Source organism: Sorex fumeus, unplaced genomic scaffold, assembly GCF_029834395.1.
Source record: "Sorex fumeus unplaced genomic scaffold, SorFum_2.1 ptg000018l, whole genome shotgun sequence".
Lineage (NCBI taxonomy): Eukaryota > Metazoa > Chordata > Mammalia > Eulipotyphla > Soricidae > Sorex > Sorex fumeus.
In genome coordinates this window covers 6,336,008-6,363,904 of record NW_026606075.1, presented here as the reverse complement: position 1 = coordinate 6,363,904, position 27,897 = coordinate 6,336,008, and the positions used below count along the sequence as shown (strand labels likewise).

The 27,897-nt window shown below is 40.4% G+C and overlaps 1 protein-coding gene across 1 annotated transcript in view; it reads left to right on the top strand.

Moving 5' to 3' along the window:
* Positions 1-25,683, top strand: part of ARSK (arylsulfatase family member K) — a 34,888-nt gene extending 9,205 nt beyond the window's left edge. The window contains exons 5-10 of the mRNA XM_056112409.1: positions 3,010-3,169; positions 7,757-8,039; positions 11,434-11,605; positions 14,952-15,176; positions 21,572-21,796; positions 25,361-25,683. Coding sequence (XP_055968384.1) covers positions 3,010-3,169; positions 7,757-8,039; positions 11,434-11,605; positions 14,952-15,176; positions 21,572-21,796; positions 25,361-25,683 — 1,388 coding nt within the window. The remainder of the gene's footprint in view (positions 1-3,009; positions 3,170-7,756; positions 8,040-11,433; positions 11,606-14,951; positions 15,177-21,571; positions 21,797-25,360) is intronic.
* Positions 25,684-27,897: the final 2,214 nt, after the last annotated feature.

Sequence of the window (27,897 nt, the reverse complement as noted above, 5' to 3'; positions counted from 1 at the left end):
TGATTCCATTCTGTTGATTCCTGTGTCTATGTATGTTCCATTACCATATAGATTTTTTTTCTTTTATAGGGGGGCCACATCCAGTAGGCTCAGCCCCCATTTTTTGTTTTTTTTTTTTGTTACCATATAGTTTAAATACTGTCACTTTGTAAGAAAACTTGAAAGTAGGTGACATGAAATCAACTCCATTTTTCTTACCCACCCAGAATTGCTTAGGTGATTTGAACCGTTTTAGAATTCCATATAAGTAAAGTAAAGTAAAGGCCCTCCCGTTGATCATCGATTTGCTCGAGCAGGCCCAGTAACGTCTCCATTGGAGACTTTGTTGTTACTGTGTTTGGCATATCGAACACGTCACGGGGAGCTTGCCAGGCTCTGCCGTGAGAATTCCATATAAACCTGAATATTTTTTTTGTTGTTTGTTTGCTAAAAATAAATGACTAAATAAGTCACTGTCACTGTCATCCCATTGTTCATTGATTTTGCTCAAGCGGCACCAGTAATGTCTCCATTGTGAGACTTGTTGTTACTGTTTTCGGCACATCAAATATGCCACAGGGAGGTTGCCAGACTCTGCTGTGCAGGCAGGATACTCTCAGTAGCTTGCTGGGTCTCCGAGAGGGACGGAGGAATAGAACCCACGTCCACTGTGTGCAAGGCAAACGTCCTACCCGCTGTGCTATCACTCCAGTCCATAAATCATAATTTTGATTGTAATATGTTGTCTGTATACTGCTTTTTATAAAATGGACAATTTTTATAGAGAGGACCCCTGAAGCAGTTCTCAAAGAGTCCAGTAGTCACTGCTAGCAATACTTAGTCCAGCAGTGCTCTCCAGATGGGTCAGTGCTTGTGCCCGGAAATGCAGGACTTCTCAACCCAACCCTAGTGGTACTAAGAGCATCAGGGTCACATCAGGGGCCTCAAGATGCATACCCAGCGGTGCTCAGGGACAGTGAAAATTCTGCGAATCAAACTCAGGATCCTGTGCATCCCAGGCATGTGCTCCAATCTTTACCTCCCTGGCTTGGAGTAGAAATTTTGATTATATTAATTCTATAGATACGCATAGAATATTTTTATCTCTTAATATTTTGTCTTATGTCTGTGAACAGTATATTATTATCTTCACTGTTTTGATTGTTCACCTTCATTGTTAAATTTCTTCCCAAACTTTTATTGGGACACAATTATAAATTGGGGTATTTTATTTCTTCTTATTTTAAATTTATAAATTATAAATTCATATATGAATGCAACACACTTATATAAACTCACTTTACAGCCATTTTTCTGTTCTCATTGTTTCCATAACTTTTTATAGTATATTTTCGTATTGTCTGACAGTATGGTAATTTCACTTCCTTTCCAGTCTGGATTCATTTTATTTTCTGTTACCTAATTCTACTGGCTAAGACCTTTAATTATAACTTAAATATAAATGGTGAGAGTTGTATTCTCATTTGTCTCAGGTACTTTTGTATTTTCTTTTGATTTCTTTATTGACCCATTGGTTGTTCGAAGCATGTTGTTTACATAGCCACATATTGGTAAATTTTCTAGCTTTCTTCTTTAGTTTTGTTTCTGATATACACCCACCTGTGCTCAGGGCTAATTCTAGGCTCTGCACTCAGGGATCATTCTTAGGGGATTGGGAGACCATATAGGGGGCCAGGGATCCAATAGGGGTTAACCACGTGCAAGGCAAGCCCCCTACCTGCTGTGCTCTCTCTCTCTCTGAACTCACTAGGTTTCTAATAAATTTTAGTTTAGGGTTTTTGAGGGAGGAAAGGAGACCATGCCTTGTGATACTCAGGGCTTATTTATGGCTCTGTGCCCAAGGTTCTGTCCTGGCAATGCTTGAGAGATCATATGTGGTGCCGGGATCAAATTAGAGTTGGCCATGTGCAAGGCAGGTGCCTTAGTATTGTAAAGTCTCTCCAGCCTCTTGAATTTTCATTTTATATCTTTGTGGTCTGAAAGAATGCCTGATTGTGATATTAATTTCTCAAGTTCATTATTTTGTTGCCTAACGTATGATCTTTCCTGGAGAATGTTCCATGGGAGCTTAGGAAGAATGTGTTTTTCCTTTTGCCTTTGGATAGAATGTTCTGTAAATGTCTGTGAGGTCCATCTGGTCTAACATGTAAGTTAAGTCGAGTGTTTGTTGATTTTTCTGATTGGATTATCCACCTCCTGTAGAAAGTAGAATATGAAGAGCCCAAGTATTATTGTTTTGCTGTCTGTTTCTCTTTTCAGGTCTCTTAATCTTTAAAGAAAGATTAATTTTGTAAACAGTGAGAATTATAAAAAAATGAAAAATACATAGTACAGTTATTGTTTGGAAAGTCAACACAAAGACAAGAAAGAGCAAAAAATTCTTGTTGCTACTGGGAAAATAAGAGCTGTACTTCAACTGACTGATTTAGAATATTAACCAATAAATACTCAATGATTATTTCAGTGATTAAAAATGATTCTAAAATCAGCACTCTAGCACTGTAGCACTGTCCTCCCATTGTTCATTGATTTGCTCTAGCGGGCACCAGTAGCGTCTCCATTGTGAGACTTGCTGTTACTGTTTTTGGCACATACAATACATCACAGGTAGCTTGCCAGGCTTTGCCATGCGGGCAGAATACTCTCGGTAGCTTGCTGGGCTCTCCAAGAGGGGCAGAGGAATCAAACCCAGGTCGGCTGCATGAAAGGCAAACGCCTTAATTTAATTAAGGCTTAATTTAATAGCAACTGCATTTGTCTTAAGCAAGTTAACCTGTAAGCCTCAGAGATTCACCTGTAAAATGCAAATAATCACTCCTTTCAGTTTTTTCCTTGATAAAATGAAATAAAAATGAAGTGTTAAGTGAAACAATAGTAATGCAGATATGTTTATTCCAGCACATGAGCCTAAACCGGTAGGGTTTTTTTTTTTTCTCTTGGTATAATTATCAGTTAAAACAAACTGTTAAGCTTTACGCTTGTCCTTGTTTCCTTCATTTCTTCCCCCAGCACTCTGGAGTGGTCTCTTCACACACATCACCGAATCTTGGAATAATTTTAAGGGTCTGGATCCAAATTATACAACATGGATGGATGTCATGGAGAAGTATGGCTATCGGACACAAAGATTTGGAAAACTGGACTATACTACTGGACACCACTCTCTCAGGTTAAAAAAAATAAGTAAAACAATTCTAACAGATTGCTCACTGCTGTAGCATAGAACTAATACTGGAGGTGCTCGGGGATGCTGGGAATCGAACCTGGGTCGGCCATGTGCAAGGCAAACACCCTACCCACTGTACTATTGCTCCAGTCCCTTAAAGCCTTCTTCTGATTTGTTTTCGCCACATCTCTCCAAATGAGTTTTTTTTTTCTTTCATTTTGCTACGTTCTCAAAAAATAGGCAACCAGGTAGAAATAGAAATAGAGAGGCAGATTGCGTCTTATTTACTGCAAGCCTTTAGTAGTATAATCTTGAACATGATGCCAAAGCTAAGTGAACTTTGTTGCGATGCTCAGGTGTTACTACTGGCTCTGCACTCAGAAATTACTCCTGGTGGTGCTCAGGGGACCTTATGGGATGCCAGGGATCGAACCCGGTTGGCCGCGTGCAAGGCCAATGCCCTACCCGCTCTGCTATCACTCCGGCCCCCTCAAGTTGACCTTTGACATTTGGGAGCTTGAATTTCAGGAGTGCTCCAGAAACGTGAACAATAACAGATATTTTCAGTTTATTCTTACTTTGAGTTTGTAATAGACTTTCCTGATAGACAACTTTTCACATGAGTTATCAGTTTGATGCCGAAGGAATTGGGCATACATTGGAACTCTCAGTGGGAACTCATTCCCAGGCTTCCACTAGACCTAACCTGAGCTGCTTTTGTCTTTGACTTTGCCGTGTGCCCTTTTCACTGAAATAAACCGTGGCCATGACTACAACCATATGCTGAGTACTACTGTGAGTTCTTCAGCAAATTTTGGTGTGCTCATGGGATGGGAGGGGGGAGCCAGGCCTGTCCTCCCCACCCCAACGAGACCCCAAGTCATCGCCCACGAATGGCCTCTGTGGCTCCTAACCAAGCTGCTTAACGGTCTTAATCCCAGAGACTCAGAAACAAATCTCGAAACCCAGTGGCTTTTGGCAGAAATGCATCCAGACCCCGCAGTAGGTTATGTTGCTGGGCCACCCCAGGCGGGAAAGGGTGCTGTCCCTCCTCCTGCTCCCCCTTGGCGGCTCGGTGACCATCATCCTCCAGAGGCCATTGGACAGTCAGGCTTGGGTCCTCAGTGACGAAACTTGTTGGGCCTCATGGGATGGGATGGAGCCGGGCCTGTCCTCCCCACCCAACGAGACTCCAAGTCATCGCCGCCCACGAACGGCCTCTCTGGCTCCTGATCAAGCTGCTTAATGGTCATGATCTCAGAGACTCAGAAACAAATCTCGAAACCCAGTGGCTTTTGGCAGAAATGTGTCCGGACCCTGTAGTAGGTTACTGTCGCCAGACTACCCCAGGGAGGAAAGGGTGTTGTCCCTCCGCCTGCTCCCCCTTGGCGGCTTGGTGTCCATCATCCTCCAGAGGCCATTGGACATTCAGGTCTGGGCCCGCAGTGATGAGACATTTTGGGCCTCACGGGATGGGGGTGGAGCCGGGCCTGTCCTCCCCACCCCAAAGAGAACCCAAGTCATCGCCCACAAATGGCCTCTCTGGCTCCTGATCAAGCTGCTTAATGGCCATGATCCCAGAGACTCAGGAGCAAATCTCGAAACCCAGTAGCTTTTGGCAGAAATCCCTCCAGATTTAAGTGTTAAAATTTCGGAATTTCAAAATCACATGGCCCAACTGCAGCCACGCGACACCATATGTTATTCATAACCAGCAATAGAACACAAATTGTCTACTGTTGCCTTTTCAGCAGATCTGAGTGTTGGGGTAAAATCTCAAATAATAATGGTGGGTCTGGTGTTGAAATATTGAATGTGATCAAAGTAGAGAGAGAGTAATGTGGAAATCATCTGCCCCACAGGTAGGGGGAGGGTGGGGGATGGGGGTATACTGGGGTTTTTGGTGGTGGAGAATGGGCACTGGTGAAGGTATGGATGTTTCATTGTATGACCAAGACTTGGACCCGAAAGCTTTGTATCTGTTCTCACGGTGATTCAATTAAAAAAATTATAAAAAATGAAAAAAAAAGTAAGGTGGAGTTCATGCACAATTCAATCAGCTAATCAGTGGCTGAATAAATAGCAGTACTCCTACATAAAAAAAAAAAATTTGTATGATCTTCTTCCTCTTTGTAGTCCCAGCACAAGTATATATTAGTGTTGTAGAGCAGTATTTAATTCATAATATTCCATTTTCCATGTGTATACATGCCACAGCTTCTTGATCCTTTTGTCTTTATATATCTCAGCTATTGTACTAAGCACTACAATGAACATAGATATGCATATATCCTCTCAAATTAATGTTCTCGTGTTTTTATAACAATTTCTTTATCGTGTGATCATTACTTATTGGATACTTGGGTTGTTTCCAGATCGTGGCTATTGTAAGTAGTGCTGTAATGGACATAGGTATGCATAAGTCTTCAGATGAATGTTTTTGTGTTCTTTGGGTCTATGAGTAAAATTATCAGATCATCTGGTAGTTATATTTTTAATTTTTGAGAAATATCCATAACGTTTTCCATAGAGGCTGAACCAGTTTGTAAGTCCACCCATAGAGAATGGAATTCTCTTTTTATCCACATACACAAGCACTTGTTTTTTCTGGGAAAGTAGAGAGCCCCATAAAAGAAAGGGAAGACATTATATCTCCTGTGTTAGGAACTGCATGAGACTCCAGAATGGAGTGCCCGGGGCTTGCTTTAGAAAGACTGAAAATATAGGCCTTTTCCAAAACACTTTGACCTTCTGTTCCAATAAGAATAAGTTGCGAGGGCATTCTTAAAGAATAAAGACTTAGAAAATTCTGGTGGTCTCCAATCATGGTCTTCCAGGGCCTTTGTTCCTGCCAAATCCTCTCCTAAGAAAGATCCCTGGAATCCTCAGACTGGAGCTGGCAGCTGGAAGTACGAACTCCTTTTCAGATCACGTCTTGGTTTTAAGGCTTCTTGAAATTTGTTGCCAAGGGGCATTATACATGACTGTCTACTTTGAAACCATAATAACTGTAATCTGAAACTAAATATTTTATACTCATCATTATGGCCTTAGGAATGACACAGTTTAGAGCAACTGCTCTTTTTTTAACCTTGAACGTTGATTGTTTTCAAAAGGATTAGATTCATTTGACACTAGTACATCAATTTTCACTTTTTTATAATTGGCAAAACTAGATGTTAATTTGGAAGTGTATAGAACTAGGATGCAATTTAGTCTGTAACAATCTTTTTAAACTATATTTCTAAGATAGGACACTGTAATACAATAATTGAGTATTATGTAATAATTCTTAAATACTGACCAAACGATGATTCTTCATTAAGTTATTAAAGAAAACCCCCAGATGTTTGCAGTATCCATTCAGCACGTATTTATCAAGCTACCTGTAATACACTAAACACTGTTTTAGATAATGATGCTACAGTAGCGATCACAAAAATCTCTAACCTAATGGAATATAGTCTAATGTCCTCAGAAAACAATTGAAAGTCTGTCTTATTTTGTGTAGCTAAACTTTTAAAATAAGTAAAATTCTCTGTCATTTTATCTTATTACCATGGTAAAGGTAAAGGTAAAGGCCCTCCCGTTGATCGTCGATTTGCTCGAGCGGGCCCAGTAACGTCTCCATTGGAGACTTTGTTGTTACTGTGTTTGGCATATCGAATACTCTCGGTAGCTTGCCAGGCTCTCCGAATTACCATGGTAATTGTGCATATATATATATATATATATATATATATATATATATATACAATATATATACATTTCATGTATCCTAATATTTTTTCAAAGCCAAGTAATAATTAAAAGTGTTTAATCATCTCAACAAATGCAATGTAAGGGTTTACTTCCAAATGCGAGAATTGCTATAGAAAATATCTTAACTTGACAAAGAGAAAAAGGAAACACAAGCTGCTAACATCAAAATTTGTACTCCTATTAGGCTTCTAGACTAGTAACAGAAGCTTTCTCAATACAACCAGAGCACCATAAGGAAGGATAACCACGTAACTACCAATCACACAGAACTCTCCCTCTGCCTTTTTCAATTCTGCAGCCTAGTGACTACTGTTAATTAATAATCTAAAATCACACACACAAACACACACACACACACACACCCCCATAAGTTAGTGTTCTCCACAGTGAGTTCATTTTATTCTTTTCCTTGCAACAGAGACAGACATCTATTGCTTTAATCATTTCACAAGTTTTCCTCTCATTATATTACTAATATTTGGTATCTTGAACAACTTGCCAATGCTGGACACATTCTCAGCCTGTTTCTTCGTGGCTGTAGGGGAGGCTCCTGTTGTTTTTTGTTTTGTTTCAGTTCTCATGACGAGTAAATTTCTGATGTGGAGTAGCCCCCTGAACTGTCTTCAGATGACTATCTGTCATCACTCCTACATCATTCCCTTGTGGCACATCTGAGAACACTGAACTTTTAATAAGACTTAATATAGTCTGGGTGTTTACATGGCTGAGTCTAAAAATTATCTTCCATACTCCATGTGTATATTTATCTTAGTCACTTTTTAAACATTTTTCATACTTCACAATGCACCTGTGTTTTTTTCTCCTCAGCAATCGTGTAGAAGCATGGACAAGAGATGTTCCATTCTTACTAAGACAAGAAGGGAGACCTGTGATTAACCTTATCCCCCGAAAGACAAAAGTAAGAGTCATGGAAGAGGACTGGAAGAACACAGATAGAGCAGTAAACTGGCTAAGAAAGGAAGCAATAAATTGTGCTCAACCATTTGTTCTGTACTTGGGGTTAAATTTACCACACCCTTATCCTTCACCATCTTCAGGAGAAAATTTTGGATCGTCAACATTTCACACATCTTCTTACTGGCTTAAAAAGGTAAGTACAGGACCCCTGACACTGTACAGTGGGTAGGGCATTTTCCTTGCATGAGGCCAACTCAGCTTTGATCACTGGAACCACGTATTATTCCCTGGGCCCCAACAGGAGTGATCCCTGAGCAGAGAGCCAGGAGTAAAGCCCTGAGTACCAACAGGTGTGCCGCCCCCCACAGAAAAAGGTAAGAGCTCTATGCATGTCCCAAAGTAAAAAAATGAACATTTTATCTGTATGGTATTGATCTAATAATGTTTACTGCTTCTTTTATTCTAACTTTGGAAGAACAATTAGAAAAATCAGATATTCTCATTAAATTGAGCCAAATTGATAGAAACTAAAGGTTTGATTTTACAGAAATAAAATATGCTAAAATTCAGAGAACGACTTCTGAATTGTACATTTGGACATAATAGGTCAGTCAGAAAGAGGGTCAAGGAGATAGCACACATGACAGAGCACAGGCCTCACATGCACAAGGCCCTGAGTACAGCCCCTGGCACTGTTGGCTGGAGCCCTGTTATCCCTCGAGGCCAGAGCAGCACTGCATAGCGAACCACAATCCAGTAGCCCACACTGAGGCCTAACCTCTCATCCACTGCAGGGAGAAGTCATACATACCTAAGACTTCCGTTAATGTGAAACTTTTTGTCAATATCACTTCCTCTGGGACACGTTCATCTTTTTCTTCTCTGCGACCTTTATTTAATCATGAGTGTGTTTGGGGCTGGAGAGATAGTACAGTGGTTATGGCATTTGCCTTACATGTGACCGATCTGGTTTTGATCCCCAACACCACATATGGTCCCCCCAGTCCCTGCCTGTGGTAATCCATAAGCAAGGAGTGAGCCCTAAGTTCTGTCTGGGTCAGAAACTAAAAAATAGATGTGTCCCCACTAAATTCCCCTGGTTGTATATCCCTCGGGGTGTCGCAGTGTTGACATGCCCAAGTCACCTATTACCAGATAAGATTTGATTCACTCCACTTCTCATTTGTTTACTGTACTTTCATCATTGTTGACCAGTTCTGTCTGCCTGCCTGTCTCTGTCTCTGTCTCTCTTCTCTCTCAGTTATTTTGAGCCACACACTGTGATGCTCAGGGCTTACCCCTAGCTCTGTACGCAGGGATCACTCTTGACAGTGCTCAGGGAACCATGCACAGTGCCAGGAATTGAACCTGGGAAACCACGTACAAGGAAAGCGCTTTACCCATTGTTCTCTCTCTCTTTCTCTCTCTCTCTCTCTCTCTCTCGGTCTCTGTGTCTCTCTGGTCTTCGGTGATCTTCTTTGGTGGTCCATTTTGTAAAATGTCACACGGGTTTATCACTGGGAGACAAGGGAACAGCACAGCTATCCACTGCCATCAGTGTGTGTGCAAAACAGGAGATGTAGAGATTGCATGAGTGGTCTCTGCATTATCCATCCATAACCTGTATAGGAGTTTGCAGCCTCTGGATGTGAAAGACTGTGTTTGCAGTGATTCAGTCAGTACACCCTGGTCAGTGAAATGTGCACTCCACTATTGAGGGTTGCTGTGACTGAGCCAAACTGGTCACTGTGTCCCACAGATATCTGAGCCATGCAAAGCAGGGACTGCCTGTGGTTTGCTTGTGAGTTTTTTTCTTCATTTGAGGGTACCATAGGTCAAACCCTAGACCTGACATGAAAGATATGAGTTCTCAGGCCTAAATGCACCCTGGCCCCAACTGCCTGTGTTTTAAAAGATCAGAGCAATAGTGCAGTGGATACAGGCTCTTATCTTGCACAGGCCTGACCTGGGTTCAACCCTTTATGGTCCCTCAAACCCTGTCAGAAGTGATCACTAAACAGAGAGCCAGGAGTAAGACATCACTTTTGTGTGTGCCATGCCACCAGAAACAATAATAAAATCTGTCACCATAAATCAAATTTTTACTTTATAAATGGTATTTAGTATACTGTAGGCATGCAGGTCCTAGGGCTGAGATCTCCAAGCCTGCTCGGATCGGGACTGAGCATCCTCTATTCAGATCCTCCATCTTCCTGTAGGCAGGGGCCACACCCACCAACTGACCCCCTGGCGCCGTGTAATCCCATCAAAGGCCAAGACCCAGAGACTATAAAACCCAGCTCCTGGAAGCATCTTATTATCTCATTCTTACTCTGGACTACCTGGCAGGCTACCGAATGTAACCTGCCCACATGGCAGAGTCTGGCAAACTCCCCGTGGCGTACCCATTATGCCAAAAAGCAGTAACAATGATGGGTCTCATTCTCCTAACCCTGAAAGAGCCTTGAATATGGCACTTTTTAAAATCTCAGAGCTAGGACGAAGGAGACGTTACTGAGGCCTGCTCGAGGCAATCAACGAACAACAGGATGATCTTGATCGTGATCGTGAGTATACAGTATTATAAGGGAAATATGTCAACATTTTAGATTATTTATGTCTTCTTAAAATTCTAATTTGACTCCATCTTTTAAAAATTGTCTGGGGCTCTGAAGAGTTAGCACAGCGGATAGGGTGTTTGCCTTGCACACGGCTGACCCGGGTTCAATTCCCAGCATCCCATATGGTCCCCTGAGCACCGCCAGGAGTAACTCCTGAGTGCAGAGCCAGGAGTAACCCCTGTGCATAGCCAGGTGTGACCCAAAAAAAGCAATAAATAAATAAATAAATAAAAATTGCCTGGCATTAGTATCAATATAATGATATGATTCAAGTAAGTTGAAACTAAACAAACAACATGTAGATACTTGAAGTTTTGAAAATTACATACCTAAAAGATATGTGTGTGACTTTACTCTTAATTATAGTCACAAAAACCGTAAGCATTTATATGTATTAAACAGTTTTATAAAACAAACACTTGACCAACTTAATGGGTTATACTGTATTTGTTTGTAGAACTACTGTGGAAAAAAAAGTCTAAGATTTTAGGTTGTTGATTCTGAAGTTTTTAATTGCTCACAAAATCGTTTAAAGTATTTAGGCTTTCTGGCAGGAATATAAAATATAGTTCATGCTTTTTATTGACATGACTAAATTTTAAAACAATTTCATAACTGTTACTATACAAATTTAGACATCTTTGAGCCCGGCAAGCTACCGAGAGTATCTCGCCCACACAGCAGAGCCTGGCAAGCTCCCCGTGACGTATTCGATATGCCAGACACAGTAACAACAAAGTCTCCAATGGAGACGTTACTGGGCCTGCTCGAGCAAATCGATGATCAACGGGAGGGCCTTTACTTACTTTACTTACTTACTTTGTTGTTATAGACATTTTAACAATTCGGTTTTTATTACACATTTGCCTTTTTCTTTATTATTTTCTGTCTTAAGTAATTAGACATTGCTGATTTGCCATGTGAACTTATTGGATACTGCTCCTTTGTTTTTTATTCTTTTTTTAGGTATCTTTTGATGACATCAAAATTCCAAAGTGGCCACCACTGTCAGAAATGCATCCTGTAGATTATTATTCTTCTTACACAAAAAACTGCACCGGGAAATTTACAAAAGAAGAAATTAAAAATATTAGAGCATTTTATTATGCTATGTGTGCTGAAACAGACGCCATGCTTGGTAGGTGGTATAATTAGCAAGCAATTCCATGAAGAAAAGTCTAATGTTTTTCCAACAATTTATGATCGTGCTGGTTGGTGACCTCTCTAACATCCTTGAATAACTTTTTACCTTCTTGCTTAGCTCCTTCGGGTTTAAAATGATAAGATGCTTGACAGTTTTGAATCATTAATAGTAAAATCGAAGCATTTTCTATAGTAATTATTCATAAATGAGTAAATGTTCTTTTTATTTGTTTATTTGCGGGATCTCCCAAGCGGTGCTCAAGGATCTTAGGGGCTGATCCTAGTGATTCATGGACAACCAGGAATTTTTAACGTAGAGCTGAAGAATGTAGTGCTTTTCAGCCCCATGATGCTGGGGACCACCTGGGCCACACAGCAGAGCTGAGGGACATCAAGGCCTGAAGGGCATCAGAGACATCAACCCCAGCACATCTGGAAGTGCTGGGGTTGCAGTGGGGAGTCTATGGTGCCAGAGGTAGAACAAATGTCAGTTGAATGCAAGGCATATATACTAATATATATATATTATATATATATACTACTATATATATACTAATATATATGCATATATACTAATGCATATATACTAATATACAAGGCATATATACTAATCTTCCCAGCCCTGAAATTTGTTAGTCTATAAAGATTCATAGAAACAAAAATTTTTACCAGTTTCCACCCAGAATTGATATTCAGCTAAACACAAGCACACATGTCACATCACTATAAGGCAGCTTAGTTTCTGGGAGAGGAGACAATTTAGTTATAGAATCTCATTACTTCTGCCAGACTTGTAATAACCATAAAGCAAAAACATAATTTTTTTTTCTTTCCTCGCCCTTGTATTTCTTTTCTCTTTTTGATTTTTCACTAAGGCACTGTGATTTACAAAGTTGTTCATTAGAGTTGTCTCAGGCATACAGTGTTTCAATACCAGTCCACCACTGTCTCCTTCTCTCCATCAGTGTCCCTAACACTTCTTGAAAAATTGGTTTCAAGGCTGTGAATGTCATAAGCTGTTGCTTTTCCACGAAGCCTTTATCTTTCCTTAAAAGACAAATGATAATCTAGCTGGATCATGTATTCTTGGTGTCTGCTTAAGCTTAACTAAATTTGTTAGTTTAGTTTCCCCTGTGTGCATTCTGGTCCAGAATCATACAGAGTTTCTTTCCCTATTCAGCTTTCAAATCAAATCTGCTCCCCTGAGATGACTGTTCTGAAAGTATTCTTATCTCTTTATTTAGAGAATGTATGGTGATTTTCAATTCAAATGTAGAAAAAAAACTATTTAAATATATATATTTATTTATTTACAAGTTGTTTCATAAGATCATGTATTGATTTTTTTTAATGTTTTTTTTATTTTTAGTGAAACACCATGAGGTACAGTTGTAGATTTACAATTTTTTGTGCTTGGGTTTCGATTATACAACGATCAAATACCCATCCCTCCACCAGTGCCCATTTCCCACCACCATGGATAATATCCCTCCCACTCCCATCCCCCCCCTCCCACCCTGCCTCTGTGGCAGGGCAATCCCCTGTGTTCTCTCTCTCCTTTTGGGTGTTGTGGTCTGCGAAAGAGGCTTTGAGTGGCAAAGATCTTGTATTGATTTTTGCTGCATTTTGAAGTGGAACATAATTGCAGTGAACTGTGAGTAGTATTTCTTTTGTCGAAAGTAAATCTTGGGAGTAAACCCATGAATGAGTATTCTTTAAATATATTCATTGAGTAAAAATGCCATCTGGATAATTAATTTACATTATAGCCAATATATGGTAAATCTAAGGGATAATTTCCAAGTACTTGATCTGAAATGCAAAGAAGATTTGAAGTTACTCAAGTCCACACAAATGCTAAATTGTAGTTCAAAATTTATGTTGTTGGTGATAATCCTCACTGTATAGCGGGTAGGGCGCTTGCATTGCATGCTGCCGACCCAGACTCAATTCTTGGCTTCCCACATGGTCCCCAGAGCCCCACCAGGAGTAATTTCAGAATGCTCCTGGAGTGAGTCCTGAGCATCCCTGGGTGTGAGCCCACCCCTGCAAAAAAAAAAAAAAAAAAAGTTCATAGTATTCACAACTATGGAAGTAAAAATGGTATACAACATTGCTGCAGGAAGTGAGGGAAAAAAATAATAAAAAATAAATAAATAAATAAGATCCTAATCCCGAAACTCTGCCAATAATTCCCTAAAGCAGTTGCTCTCGACTCTAACTGAAACTCCAGATCACCTGTGGGTTTTTTTTTTTTATTTTATTGAATCACCGTGAGATAGTTACAAGCTTTCATGTTTGGGTTGCAATCACACAATGATCAAACACCCGTACTTCCACCAGTGCACATTCCCCACCACCAATATCCTCAGTATACCCCCCCTTTTCCACCCTCCCCCTGCCTCCACGGCAGATCAAAAGAACCTGTGGGGTTTTGTTTAATAGGACAGACCTCTAGGGCCTGCTTAGGACCTTTCCAAACAGGATGGAATCCTCACTCTGTTCCGTGCCTTATGGTGATCCTTACTAACAGTGAGGAAGAAGTTTCAAAACACTAAGACAGAGACTGGCCAGATAACTGTTGCCCAGTTATTCCTTGTCCCATTCATTTACTGTCTCTCCTGCTTCCAGCACTTCTTCAGAGACGGAATTTCCATTACCCTTAGTCACCATCATGGGGATGATCTGACTAGTAGACATTTGCAAGAGAAGGGTAATAGGAAAGTGTTCCTTAGCATCACCTAGTGTACAGGAAGTGTGGGTCAGTGACTCTCCCAACCCCATGATCAGCTGAAACGTCCAGCTTGTCTTTTCTTTCCTCATTCTAATCACAAAGGAGAAAACAAAAAATACCCTCTTTCCTGATAGAATTTAGAAAGAAGAAAGAATTTAGGAAGAAAGCTAGCATGATCTCCAAATAAGGAAATTTGTCCTCTGGTATTATAGTGTTTTCTCCTTCCTCTCTAGTTAGTCCCTCAGCTGATCATCAGGTACACTGAAATTTGCCATAACTTACACAAACAATAGGTTGGGCCAGAGAGATAGTACAGGGCTGACCTGGCCTTGCATGTAGCTGCCCCTGGTTCAATCCCTGATACCACATGGTTCTCTGAGCACTACCTGGAGTGATCCCTAAACAGAGTGAGGCATGAGTCCCAAACTTCCCCCCACCAACCAAATAATAGCAGGCACTAATCAAAAATGAGTAAGCATCCTACAAAACTTTTGTCATGTCCTTCAAAAATTACTGTAATAAAATTAAGGGCCAGGGAGACAACTCAGGGTGGTGAGCAGGGAGGAGCCCTGGATTTGATCAAGATCTATCTTGATTTATATTGTAGGTGAGATTATTTTGGCTCTTCGTCAGTTAGAACTTCTTCAGAAAACTGTCGTGATATATACCTCAGACCATGGAGAACTGGCCATGGAGCACCGTCAGTTTTACAAAATGAGTATGTATGAAGCCAGCGCCCATGTTCCATTCCTCATGATGGGTCCAGGAGTCAAGACCAACCTACAAGTATCAAACCCGGTTTCCCTTGTGGATCTTTATCCAACTATGCTTGGTGAGTAATGTAGTTCTGAAAATATTTATTTGTAAGAATGCAAGAGAATGAATAAACAAATGAGAGGCTCTCTGCCTTGTTGGTAACCTGGAGAACTTGTTTTCTCGAGTTAAATCTGTATCTGAGAATAAGGATAATATTCTTCAGAACTTCACTTATTATTGTTATTTTTCCTTTGAAATATTTACAATCAGGGGCCAGATACTACAGTAGGAAAGACCTTGCCTGTGGCCTACCTTGGTTCAATTCCTGGTACTGCATATGGTCACCCATGCCCTGCCAGGAGTGATCCCTGAGTACAGAGCTAGGAATAAGCCCCTAAGCATAGTTGGTACAGCCCCGAAAACGAGTATACATGGCTAGCATAATCTTTGTGTGTATAATATATATGTATATACACACACATATATGTTATATATGAAATATAACATATATATGTATATACATATATATAAAATCAGGATAGGATTAGAGTTAAGTTGTTTTTTAAAAATAAATAAAAAACCTTACACTTAATTTATATCAATACCCATGGCTTTATTCATATGACAAATTCGTTGGTTTATTCATATGATTTGTATATAATTTGATTCTCTGCTATCACTTATGTAAGCATTTTTCTTCTGGATTATTCTATCCACACTGATACTACTAATTTTATCCAGGGTCAGAAAAGTCCTTTAATCTGAATGCGATCAATAAATGTCTCCTCGGAAGTCTTTACCATTTGCTTGACAGGCTTCCTAATGACTATGAATGTAACCATAGGTCTAAGATGAAATAGCTGAATAAGTATAGTTAGCAGAATATTAGAATAATGTCGTCCTCAAATTCAGAGGAAATTAAGTAGAGCTTTCAATTTCTAATTTGGCAAATAACTTTAAAATCAGTATTTAAGTGCTATAATTTCTCTCTTCTGAGCTACTATCAACTGCAAAAGTATCATGGGACTCAATAGTACAGCAGGTAAGTCGCTTGCCTTATGCACAGCCTGGGGTGGCAAAAATTATACTAATAATAATAACTTAAAATTACAATAATGAAGTACCATGGATTTATAGATAGCGTGCGGTAAAAGAAAAAGAGAATGTTTTTATGTCATTTATGCATATACATGAAAGAAACGTTTTGATGGGGGCACACCCAGTGGTATTCAGGGCTTGGTCCTGGCTCTGTGCTCAGGGATCACTTCTCGAAGACTCAGGGACCACATGGGATACCATGGATCGAACCCAGCCACGTGCAAGGCAAATGCCCTGCCCACTGTACTATCTATCTCTCAGACTCCATGTAGGAAACTCTTAAAATAAAAAGTAAGAGTTCTTTTTAATCTTTCTGCTGTACAGTATTTTTCATTTAAATAATAATTCCAGGGTCTTAAATTTATTTTGCTGTTAATTTATATCAACTCCTTCCCTTTTCTAAATTTAATTCCTATAACTTTTGTTTGTTTTAGAACACATTTAGTTATTTACTTCCCTGTGTACATTCTTAGTCTCTCAGTTTCTTAGTCATCGTTCCTCCTTTGTCCCAAAGCAATTATCACTCAAGACATATTCCTGCCGTTCTCCGGCTCCTGCAATTTCCAGCTAATCCCTGTAATTTTTCTATTTTTATGATTTTTATGTGTGGTTATTTATGTACGTACCTCATATTATCACCTTTCTAGTTTTAAAAAAAATGTACATTTCTTTCTGGTGCCTTTCCTTCCATTTCCGCCCTTGTTTCTTTTCATGTAGCACCTTCCTCCTCCAACACAGTCTCTTTGATCATCATAGCTGCTTCCCGTCCTGCGTTACTGTTTTCTTGAGGTACAACAACCAGAACAGGACTAGGAAAGGTTGGGGGGAGTCTCGGTCTTCTCTCTCTCTCTTTTTTTTTTCTTTTCGGGTCACACCCAGCAATGCACAGAGGTTACTCCTGGCTCTGCACTCAGGAATTACTCATGGCGGTGCTCAGGGGGCCATGTGGGATGCTGGGAATTGAACCTAGGTTGGCCGCGTGCAAGGCACCACCCTACCCGCTGTGTTATCACTCCAGCCCCTCGGTCTTCTCTCAGTGTAGCGCACAGTGATGTTTGACGGTTCATCTTCTTCACTCCGGCAATCCTAGACCTTTATTCGCAGATACTGGACTCTAACAGTTCAGTATCTGTAGGACTACAGGTCTACTCCTAGTCATTCTGTCTTCATATGTGTTAGTTGATGGATATGCATTGTTTAAATCTTTTTTCCTTTAAACCCTGCTTCATATTTGCCTGCAATTAAAATCTTGAGATATTCTTATTACTGCTTGAGATTCCTATACCATCAAAGTTAAAAACGCTCTGTAAATTGGAAGATTTTATAATGTATTGATCTAGCAGATTACATAAGAAGCTCAAATAAGAGCGGGATACTTTTTTTTTTTAATTTTTTGTCGTTGTTATTGTTGTTTTTAAATCTTCCTAGGAAGGCCCCCTGACTATCCCTGCCTCTTTTATGTCACTTAATAAACTTTTTTGTTTTGTTTTGGGGGGGCCACACCCTATAGTGCTCAGTGTTTACTCCTGACTCTGTGCTTAGGGATCACTCCTGGCAGGCTCCCAGAACTATATGCGATGCCAGGAATTGAATCTAAGTCAGCCACATTCAAGGCAAGCACCCCACCCACTGTACCATTGCACCAGCCCAACAATAGCACTGTAGCACTGTCCTCCCGTTGTTCATTGATTTGCTCGAGCGGGCCCAGTAACGTCTCCATTGTGAGACTTGTTGTTACTGTGTTTGGCATATCCAATATGTCACGAGTAGCTTGCCAGGCTTTGCTGTGTGGGCAAGATACTCTCCATAGCTTGCCGGGCTCTCCAAGAAGAGGGGAGGAATCGAACCTGGGCTGACCGGGTCGGTCAGAGTGTGCAGGGGAAACGCCCTACCCGCTGTGCTATTGCTCCAGCCCAACAATAAACTTTTTTAAAAAAATTATTTTATTTAAGAGCCATAATTTACATAGCTATTGATAGTTGAGCATTAGTCATATGATGTTCAAGAACAAATCCCCAACAATAAGCTTTTTAAATTTTGATTTTTACAGTAATGTTAATGGGTCTGCTTCTTCCTCACCTCTCTTGTCTCCCACTTCCTGTTCCCCTCTCACCTACTTAGTAACCCCAGTCCTTTTATCACAATCCAAGGGTCTGACCATAAACATTTTTTTAGCAAAGATCAAACATTCATAGAAATTCCTCTGAACGATTTTCCCACTCTTCTGGGATTTACGAATGTTGTAGAATTCCCCCCCACACACACACCACCACCCACCCCCTGCAATCAGTTATTTTTCCTCTCGATTAGTTATTATTTCATGAAAGTCACACTTCTATATAGGTTTTTCTTGTCTTTCGTCTTTCATTGATTCTTGGTAATAAATTCTTTCTAAGTCACATTTTCCTGGCAAATATATTCTATTAACAGCATTTAAATGTGTTGACTAGACATGTGTAACTAGAGAAAAGGAAGTAAGGTCAAAATTATCAATTCTCTTTTACTTCTAACCCAGAAATTAACATCTTCAAGGTTTAGCATAGTCTCTAATGTATTTTACAATGATTATTTTTTTATTATCAAAGGCAGGTAGTCCATTTGTATAATTTGGGAGGGGGACCAATGACAGAAAGTATCCCTTGGGCCCTCATATAAAACACTGAAGCATCTTAATTTACAAACTGTTAGTCAAAAACAAGGTTTCTGTTTGGTTTCTGTTTGGGGACACCCGCAGCAGGAATCATACCCAGGTCACTGCATGTAAGGCAGATTCCCTGCCCACTGTACTGTTTCTCCAGCCCCATAAAAGGTAGAAAGAAAAAGATGGAAAGGGTTACAGGTATGAGCCTTTTGTATGAGCCAGGAACTGAAACTGGAGCAATATTTGTTGAAAGATTTGACTTGGTATGAGGTGAGAATGGAACCCTGGTATGGTGCCAGGAATGTAAATTGATGTAGCCATTGTGGAAAACAGTGTGGAGAGCCCTCAAAAGATTAAAAATAGGTGTGTGCAACCTGGAAAAGCAAATTTCCACCTGCCTTACGTGAATGAGGCTCTGTTTCCAGTTCCCCTTACCACATAGGACCAGAATCCAGATAGGCCCCCAAAATCTGGGGGTCAAGAAGAAATCTCAGGGGCCAGTGGTGCATGCCTTGCATAAACATGGCCCCAAGAACCTCCGCATATAACCCTGGAGACTCCCAAGTACCTCTAGGCTTTAGTGGCCCTGGGCACTTCTGCTTGCACCTAGCACCGAAGGGCCTCAGCAGTGCACTTTGCTGGACTTGAACACTGAATCACCCTATGCAGTTGGCCAAGTGTTATGAGGACAGTTATCCCAGCTGGCCATCATGAGCACGTAAGTGCCTATTTATAGATGATTGGGCGAGAATGATGTACATAAATGGTTTACATTAGAATATTGCTCAGCTGTTTTGTCTGTTTGGGGCCACACCTGGACGTACTCAACTTACTCCTTATTCTCTATTCTCAGGAATCACTCCTGGCAGTTCGCAGGGGACCATATGGGACGGTGGGGATTGAACTTGGGTTGGCCATGTGCAAGGCAAGTAGCTTACCCACTGGCTCCATTGTTTGGTGAAACCTTTGTTTTTTTAAAAGGTGAAATCATTTCACTTGCAGCAACATAAAAGGGCCTACAGGGGATTATATTTAGTGAAATAAGTCAGTTAAAGGAACACAAGTACCATGAATGATTTTATTTATCTCTAGTACACAGAGGGATGGGCTGAAGTGATAGGATAGCACAATGGGTAGGGTGCTTGCCCCACACAAGGCCGACCTCAGTTCTATCCCTGGCACCCTCTAAAGTCCCCAAGCCCCACCAGGAGTGATCCCTGAACACAGAACCAGGAATAAGGTCTGAGTACCTCCAGGTGTGGCCCAAAAGCAAAAGGAAGGGAAAGAAGAAGGGAGGAAGGGAGGGAGGGAGAAAATGTAGATTATAAAACTATAAACAGATTTTTATTTTGTTCTTCTGTTTATTGAAATAATATGTCTATTTATTTTCCAAACCAGCACATTTTTTTAGAATAAAGGTGTACTAACGTTGACTTGAAGATTTTAGGGATGAACTGAATCTTCTCCCTTCTTGAACCATTTTATCTGTCTACAAGGAAGGCATAGATAATTCTGGTGGCACATGTTAATCTACCCTTTTAAGATAAAATTGCTTAAATCTGGGAGAATTTAAAATTACTTTAGTCGTGACTCCCATCCAAGTACTAACCAGGCCCGACCCTGCTTAGCTTCCGAGATCAGACGAGATCGGGCGCGTTCAGGGTGGTATGGCCGTGACTAACTCCAAAATTAGACCTGTGAAAGTTTATGTTCTATTTCACCTGTGAATAATAATAAATAAATTTTGATCAGATATCTACAATTTTGTGATTCTTCTAGCTAATTAAAAGCTTAAATAGATATAATGCATCAGCTATGAATAGAATTCTGAAAATTTTTTATTATACCAGTTGTAACTACATAATTTTATATGAATCAGATTTATACACAAACAGCACAAGATTTAGTTTCTCAGATCAGATCCCCAAGCTGGACTTTCTCTTCCCTTCTATTTTTTCTTTTTTTTTTTGCTTTTTGGGTCACACCCGGCGATGCTCAGGGGTTACTCCTGGCTCATGCACTCAGGAATTGCTCCTGGCGGTGCTCAGGGGACCATATAGGGTTCTGGGAATCGAACCTGTGTCGGTCATGTTGGCTGCGTGCAAGGCAAATGCCCAACCCGCTATGCTATCACTCCAGCCCCTTCCCTTCTATTTTTGAAGCTTAAAAATATCACATAAAAGATAGCAATTCCACAAACTGTAAATAGAGGGACTGGAGAGTTAGTCCAGTGGGTAGGACGCACACCAGGCATGTGGCTGATCCAGGTTTGATCCCCAATGTCCCATATGGTCCCCCAAACACCACCAGGAGTGATTCCTAAGTGAAGAACCAGGAGTAATCCCTGTGCATTGCTGAGTGTGGATTCAAAAACTTAAAAAAAAAAAAAAGACTTCAAATAGAAAGGTATTGAATGGGAAAACTCAGGTGGTATTTCTATTTTTAAAAACCCATCTTACTACAGAGGCTATTAAAATCTTAAGTTGTGAAGCAAGTGCTATAGAAATAAGTGGCAATGTTATCCCCCTTTTACAGATGAGGAAACTGAGGTTCAGAATGTTTAATAGCGTGCCCACGACCACACTGTAATCAGCTTTTGGATTTAAGCAGTTTATCTATAAAGGTCGAATACAGTCTCTGCCTCTGTGCTCCTTAATGAGGTTGATTCTGAATGTACAGCGATGACAGGATGACTTATTTTAAAACATTGTGTTATCTTTGCTGTTCTCCAGATATTGCTGGAATTCCCCTGCCTCAGAATCTAAGTGGATACTCTCTATTGCCGTTAGCGGCAGAATCATCTCAGAATAAACTTGGCTTCAGAGGCCTGCACCCACCCTGGATTCTGAGTGAATTCCATGGATGCGATGTGAACGCCTCCTCCTACATGCTCCGGACTCGCCAGTGGAAGTATATAGCCTACGCTGATGGGGTTTCAGTAGCACCGCAACTCTTCGGTAAGTCTGTGAATGCGTATTTTCAAATGTGATAGTATATATCAACTACCTAGTGTTGCCAATGGAGACGTTACTGGGCCCGCTCGAGCAAATCGACGATCAACGGGAGGGCCTTTACCTTTACCTTTACCTAGTGTTGCTAAAGAGAACCACTAATGTAAATAAGTAAACATCTGTGGCTTCTCACAGTGGAACAGCCCACAAAAGACTGCCCTTGTGAGGAGCAAGCCCCCGTCTAAAGTCCAGAGCAGTCGGCCAGAGCCGTAATCCAGGGGGTAGAGCTCTTGCCTTGCATGCAGCAGACCCAGTTCAATCCCTGGTGTCCCACATAGTCCCCCAAGCACTGCCAGGAATAATTCCTGAGTACAGAGCCAGGTGTAGCCCCTGAGCACTACTTGGTGTGATCCCCAAAAGTAAATAAATAAAGCTCAGGGCAGGTGTCTGAAGGCTCTTGATCAAGGCTCATGAATGAAACCACTCTTTCCTCTGATCACAGTGTCTTCTAAGAGCCGCGGTTGCCTTTCCCAATCATTGGTGCTTACCCTTTCCTGTGCATTAATTTTCACATATTCTGGAGGATTTATGTGTATGTGTGTATACGTACATATATATGTATATATATGTGTGTGTGTGTAATATATATATTATATATATATCTCTATATATATATAAATAGAAAGGTATTGAATGGGAAAACTCAGGTGGTATTTCTATTTTTAAAAACCCATCTTACTACAGAGACTGTTGAAATCTTAAGGTGTGAAGCAAGTGCTTCATATATATATGAATATATATATATATATATTATAGAACCTGGGGCTGGAGCGATAGCACAGCGGGTAGGGCGTTCGCCTTACAAGCGGCCAACATGGCCGACCCGAGTTCGATTCCTCCGCCCCTCTCGGAGAGCCCGGCAAGCTACCGAGAGTATTCGATATGCCAGACACAGTAACAACAAAGTCTCCAATGGAGACGTTACTGGGCCCGCTCGAGCAAATCGACGATCAACGGGAGGGCCTTTACCTTTTTATAGAACCTGACATCATTCATACAGTATTTAGTGTTCATTTCCAAACCTTAATAATGGTGCCATTTTCCTCATTCTATAGAGAAGATTAGATACCTCACAACGAAGAAATAGCAGCAAAGAAGTGGGAGAACTAGGATTTCTAGCTCCAGAGTCCGTTCTCCTATACCCTAGAAAAATCCTGCTTATGGGGCCAGAGAGATATACCACAGGTGGGACACTTGCCTTGTACATGGCTGACCCAGGTTGCATTCTTGGCACTCCGTATGGTCCAAAGCCTTGCCAGGAGTGATCCCTGAGAGCCGAGCCCAGAAGTAAGTCATGTACACTACCAAAAGTAAGTCATGTTCATGTCCTCCTCTGAAAGGAAGGAAGGAAGAAAGAAGGAAGGAAGGAAGGAAGGAAGGAAGGAAGGAAGGAAGGAAGGAAGGGATTCCTACTAACTTCACTGCTCTTACTCTATGAATTATATTTTTAATTAATATTTTTAGATTTATGATTTTACTTATCCCTTGTCCCCTTTTTATAAATACAATATATGAAAAAACCATCATTAGTATTTATTCTCGTCTAGGTTTCCTTCTCAGTTACAAATGTCAAAGTAACTCAGAATAATTCTTTAGGGTCAGGTTTTTTGACCCTCTTGTAATCTCTAAAAGCATGGGATTCCTGGGTTCAAAACCAAGACAAGTTTTCATTATGATGAATAATGGACATCAAATAATAAGTAGCGAATGATGAATAATGCTCATTGATCGTGTTCTAAAATGATCTGTTGTGACTACCAGATTCCAGGAAAGTCTGTCCTTCCTTTATTCCCGGGGCTTGTGGATGACCCTTTCCCAGAGAGGGGTCATCTGAAGCCACCAAGATGTCACAGGCATCTTCAAGAGGTTCTGGTTACTACACTCAGATGAGCCCACAGGGGTTTACCTCTCAACATACATTGTCTATTTGTCACCCTAACAAATTGTTGTATGGTCTTGAATTTGCTGTTTTCCATTAGACTGTCATCCTATTTGTATCCTCTGTCTTCCTACAGATAGTAAACAGGGTGTTAATGTTATCTGAAATATTTATCATGATTTTCCCACTGTAGTGAGAGCTTTATTTTCCGTGACACTCAAATGAAACAGTACTGGTTAGTGCAACTTTCAGAAATTCAAGTACAGTATGTAAAAAAACTTGAATTAAGTGAAGCTGCGAGAACATAACTACATAAAAAAAATTCTTAGAATTGGGATGTTTGGAGCTATTGAAATAAGATGGTGAAAGCTTTACTATTTTTTCTCAGAATTTCAAAATAAGTAAGGCAGAAAACACAGAAAGAGTTGGGGCTACACTTTCGGAAAACAGTATGGACATTTCTCAGAAATTAGAAATCAAGCTCCCATTTGACCCACTAATACTACTTCTTGGAATATGTCCCGGAGATGCAAAAAAGTATAGTAGAAATGACATCTGCACTTGTGTGTTCATTGCTGCACTGTTTATAAGAGCCAAAATCTGGGGAAAAAACCGAGTGCCCGAGAACAGATGACTGGTTGAAGAAACTTTGGTCATCTACACAATGGAATACTATGCAGCAGTTAGAAAAGATGAAGACATGAAATTTGCATATGAGTGGATCAACATGGAAAGTATCACGTTAAGTGAAATGAGCCAGAAAGAGAGGGACAGACATAGAAAGATTGCACTCATCTGTGGAATATAAAGTAACAGAATGGGAGATTAACACCCAAGAATAGTAGACGTAAGTACCAGGAGGTTTGCTTCACGGCTTGGAAGCCGGCCTCACATGCTGGGGGAAAATGCAGCTTAGATAGAGAAGCAACCACCAAGTTAAGGGTGGTGGAAGGCCCGCTTGGGATGGGAGATGCGTGCTAAAGGCAGTTAAAAGTAAACTATAGACCGAACATGATGGCCATTCATACTTGCATTGCAGACCACAACACCCTAAAGGAGAGAGAGAGTAAAAGGGAATGCCCTGCTACAGAGGCTGGGGGGTGTGGGGGAAAAGGAGGAGTGAGAGGGATACTGGGAACATCGATGATGGAGAACAGGCACTGGTGGAGGGATGGGTACTCGATCATTGTATGACTGACACTTAAGCACGAAAGTTTGTAAGTCTGTAACTGTACCTCACGGTGATTCATTAAAAATTTTTTAAAAATATTTAGGACCTTAAAAAAAAAGAATTGGGGCTATGCCAGCTTACTATAGTAATAAAGGTTTGACTGTTTCTTTTCTCTCGAATGAACTTTTTAAAAAAAAATTGAAAAACTGGGAAAAGAACAAAACTGGATAGTAAGATGATAGTAATGCAGATGATAGTAATGCAGAAAGGTGATTTTGGACATGTTTGGGTGGGGGGGTGTTTAACTTTGGGCATATTATTTTATCACATATACCATCCTTCTTACTAAAAGGAACTAAAAATTAAATTAAATCTAATACATTACCTGTCACAGAGTAATGCTACTCTTTAAAATGCTTTTTTGAAATGGAAATTTTGACATGGATCTCTTTTCTTTAAGATCTTTTTTCGGACCCAGATGAACTAACAAATATCGCTACAAAATTTCCAGAAATTACTTATTCTTTAGATCAAAAGCTTCGCTCCATTGTAGACTACCCCAAAGTTTCTGCTTCTGTTCACCGATACAATAAAGAGCAGTTTGCCAGCTGGAAACAAAGTGTAGGACAGAACTATTCGAATGTCATCTCCAACCTCAGGTGGCATCAGGACTGGCAGAAACAACCAAAGAAGTTTGAAAATGCCATCAATCGGTGGCTTAAAACCCACACAAATAAAAAACGTTCATCGACAAAACGATCATCTAAAACAACGCAGAAATAATGTTTTAAAAGCAAGATAAATTATGTGGTTTTAATATGTTGTGATATTTAGCTTCTGTAAAGAATGTAGCACTGTTGCACTGTCCTGTTGTTCATCAATTTGCTCAAGCAGGTACTCTTTTAAAATATAACACCAGTCTTATAGAAATATCTCTTTTCAAAAATTATGACTATCAAGAACCCATACTTACCAATTTTTAACAACTTAGTAGAAGTATTAAAAGGATTGTGAAGCAGAGCCGGAGCCGTAGCTCAGTGGACTGAGTACATGCTTTGCATGCAGGAGTCCTGGGTTCGATCCTCACTACTGCAAAGACTCCCCAGCACTGCCAGGAGTGACCCCCAACCACACAGCTGGGAGCGGCCCCTTAGCATTGTCATATGTGGCCCAAACCAACAGCAATAATAAAAAAAATGATGAATGAAATGGCTCAATATATACTATGTTCATTATAAGCAAGTATTTATATAAATACTTAAAAATACTTGTTTTTTTATTAAGGACTGGAACCATAGCACAGGGTTAGGGCGTTTGTCTTGCACACAGCCAGCCCGGCCAAGCCAGGTTCAATTCCTCCGCCCCTCTCGGAAAGCCCAGCAAGCTACCAAGAGCATCTCGCCCACATGGCAAAGCCTGGCAAGCTCCTTGTGCCATATTCAATATGCCAAACACGATAACAGTCTCAAAAAAAAATGGAGACATTACTGGGCCCGCACGAGCAAAATCAACGAACAATGGGAGGACAGTGACAGTGACAGTTTATATTGAACATAGTCTGTATTGAAACAACATAAGTTATGGTTTTCTGAATAATATGAAATGTGGCAGTCAAATGCTCTGGTTGGACAAACTTGCAGGCTATCGAATGTCGCCTGCCCACAGGGCAGAGTCTGGCAAACTCCCCGTGGCGTACCAAATATGCCAAATACCAGTAACAATGATGGGTCTCATTCTCCTAAAGAGCCTTGAATATAATCTCAGGGCTAGGATGAAAGAGACGTTACTGGGGCCTGCTCGAGGCAATCGACGAATAACAGGATGATGAAATGAAATGTGGAATTAAACAATCGTTTATTATGAACCATAAAGGAGTTATCTGTATTTGATGTTGTTTGCTATTTATATTTTCTGTTCCTATTTGGGATAATCTGGAGTGTTTTTATGGGACAATAAGCCCTTAATATGGCTGACTTAAGTGCTATTTTTAATGGCTAATAAATGCACAAGGTACACATTTTGAAAGGCTTGAGAGTGTCCATGAAGCTTCATCCTCTCTGTCTGCCAACCAGACACTCCCCTTTCCTAAGGTAGCTGCTCTAATCACCTCCCTAGTTTTTTTTTTAAGAAAGACATCGTTTACTAATTAAAATTATTTAAAAGTACATCTAAGAAACACTTTCTTTTCTGGTTTGTTTTTATTTTTTATTTACGTATTTGTTTAGGGAAAATTATCTTTTTTGCCCCATTGGAATGTATTATATCTGCACTGTAGCACTGTCGTTACTGACCAGTAACGTCTCTATTGTGAGACTTGTTGTTACTGTGTTTTGGCATATCAGATACGCCACAGGGAGCTTGCCAGGCTCTGCCATGCAGGCGGGATACTCTCGGAAGCTTGCCGGACTCTCCGAAAGGGACAAAGAAATAAAACCCAGGTTGGCTCTGTGCAAGGCAAACGCTAAACCTGCTGTGCTATCGGTCCAGCCCTATATTGTACCTGAGAGCACTAATTTGTTTTTTAAGATAGCTACCAAATCTCAGGGGGTAGAAATCTCCCTAGCCTCTCATCATTTTTTTTAATCATAGCTTAGTTTTGTTTTAGGCACCAAGATTTACAGTAGTGTTGATATCTGTATTTCAGAAAGTACAATATTGCTCTACCATACTGGCATCAAAATTCCAGTATCCCTCCACCCATACATCTAGGTCCCTTCTCACCCCCCTACCTCACTTAAAAAATGACCTTTTATTGACTAAACTCTATTTGTCCTATTGGTTAGGAAAGCCACTTCATTATTGAGTAAATTACCTTTTCAAAACTCCATTGACTTCAAATGCATTTTGTCATATAACAAATGTCTAATTATATTTGGATCCTTTCAGAAGTGATTATTTTATTTTGGTCAGGAGCAGGGGGTGCACATCTTCTGGTGCTCCAGGTCACTCCTGGCCCTGTATTCAGGAGCCAGACCTAGTGGTGTTCAGGGGACCAAA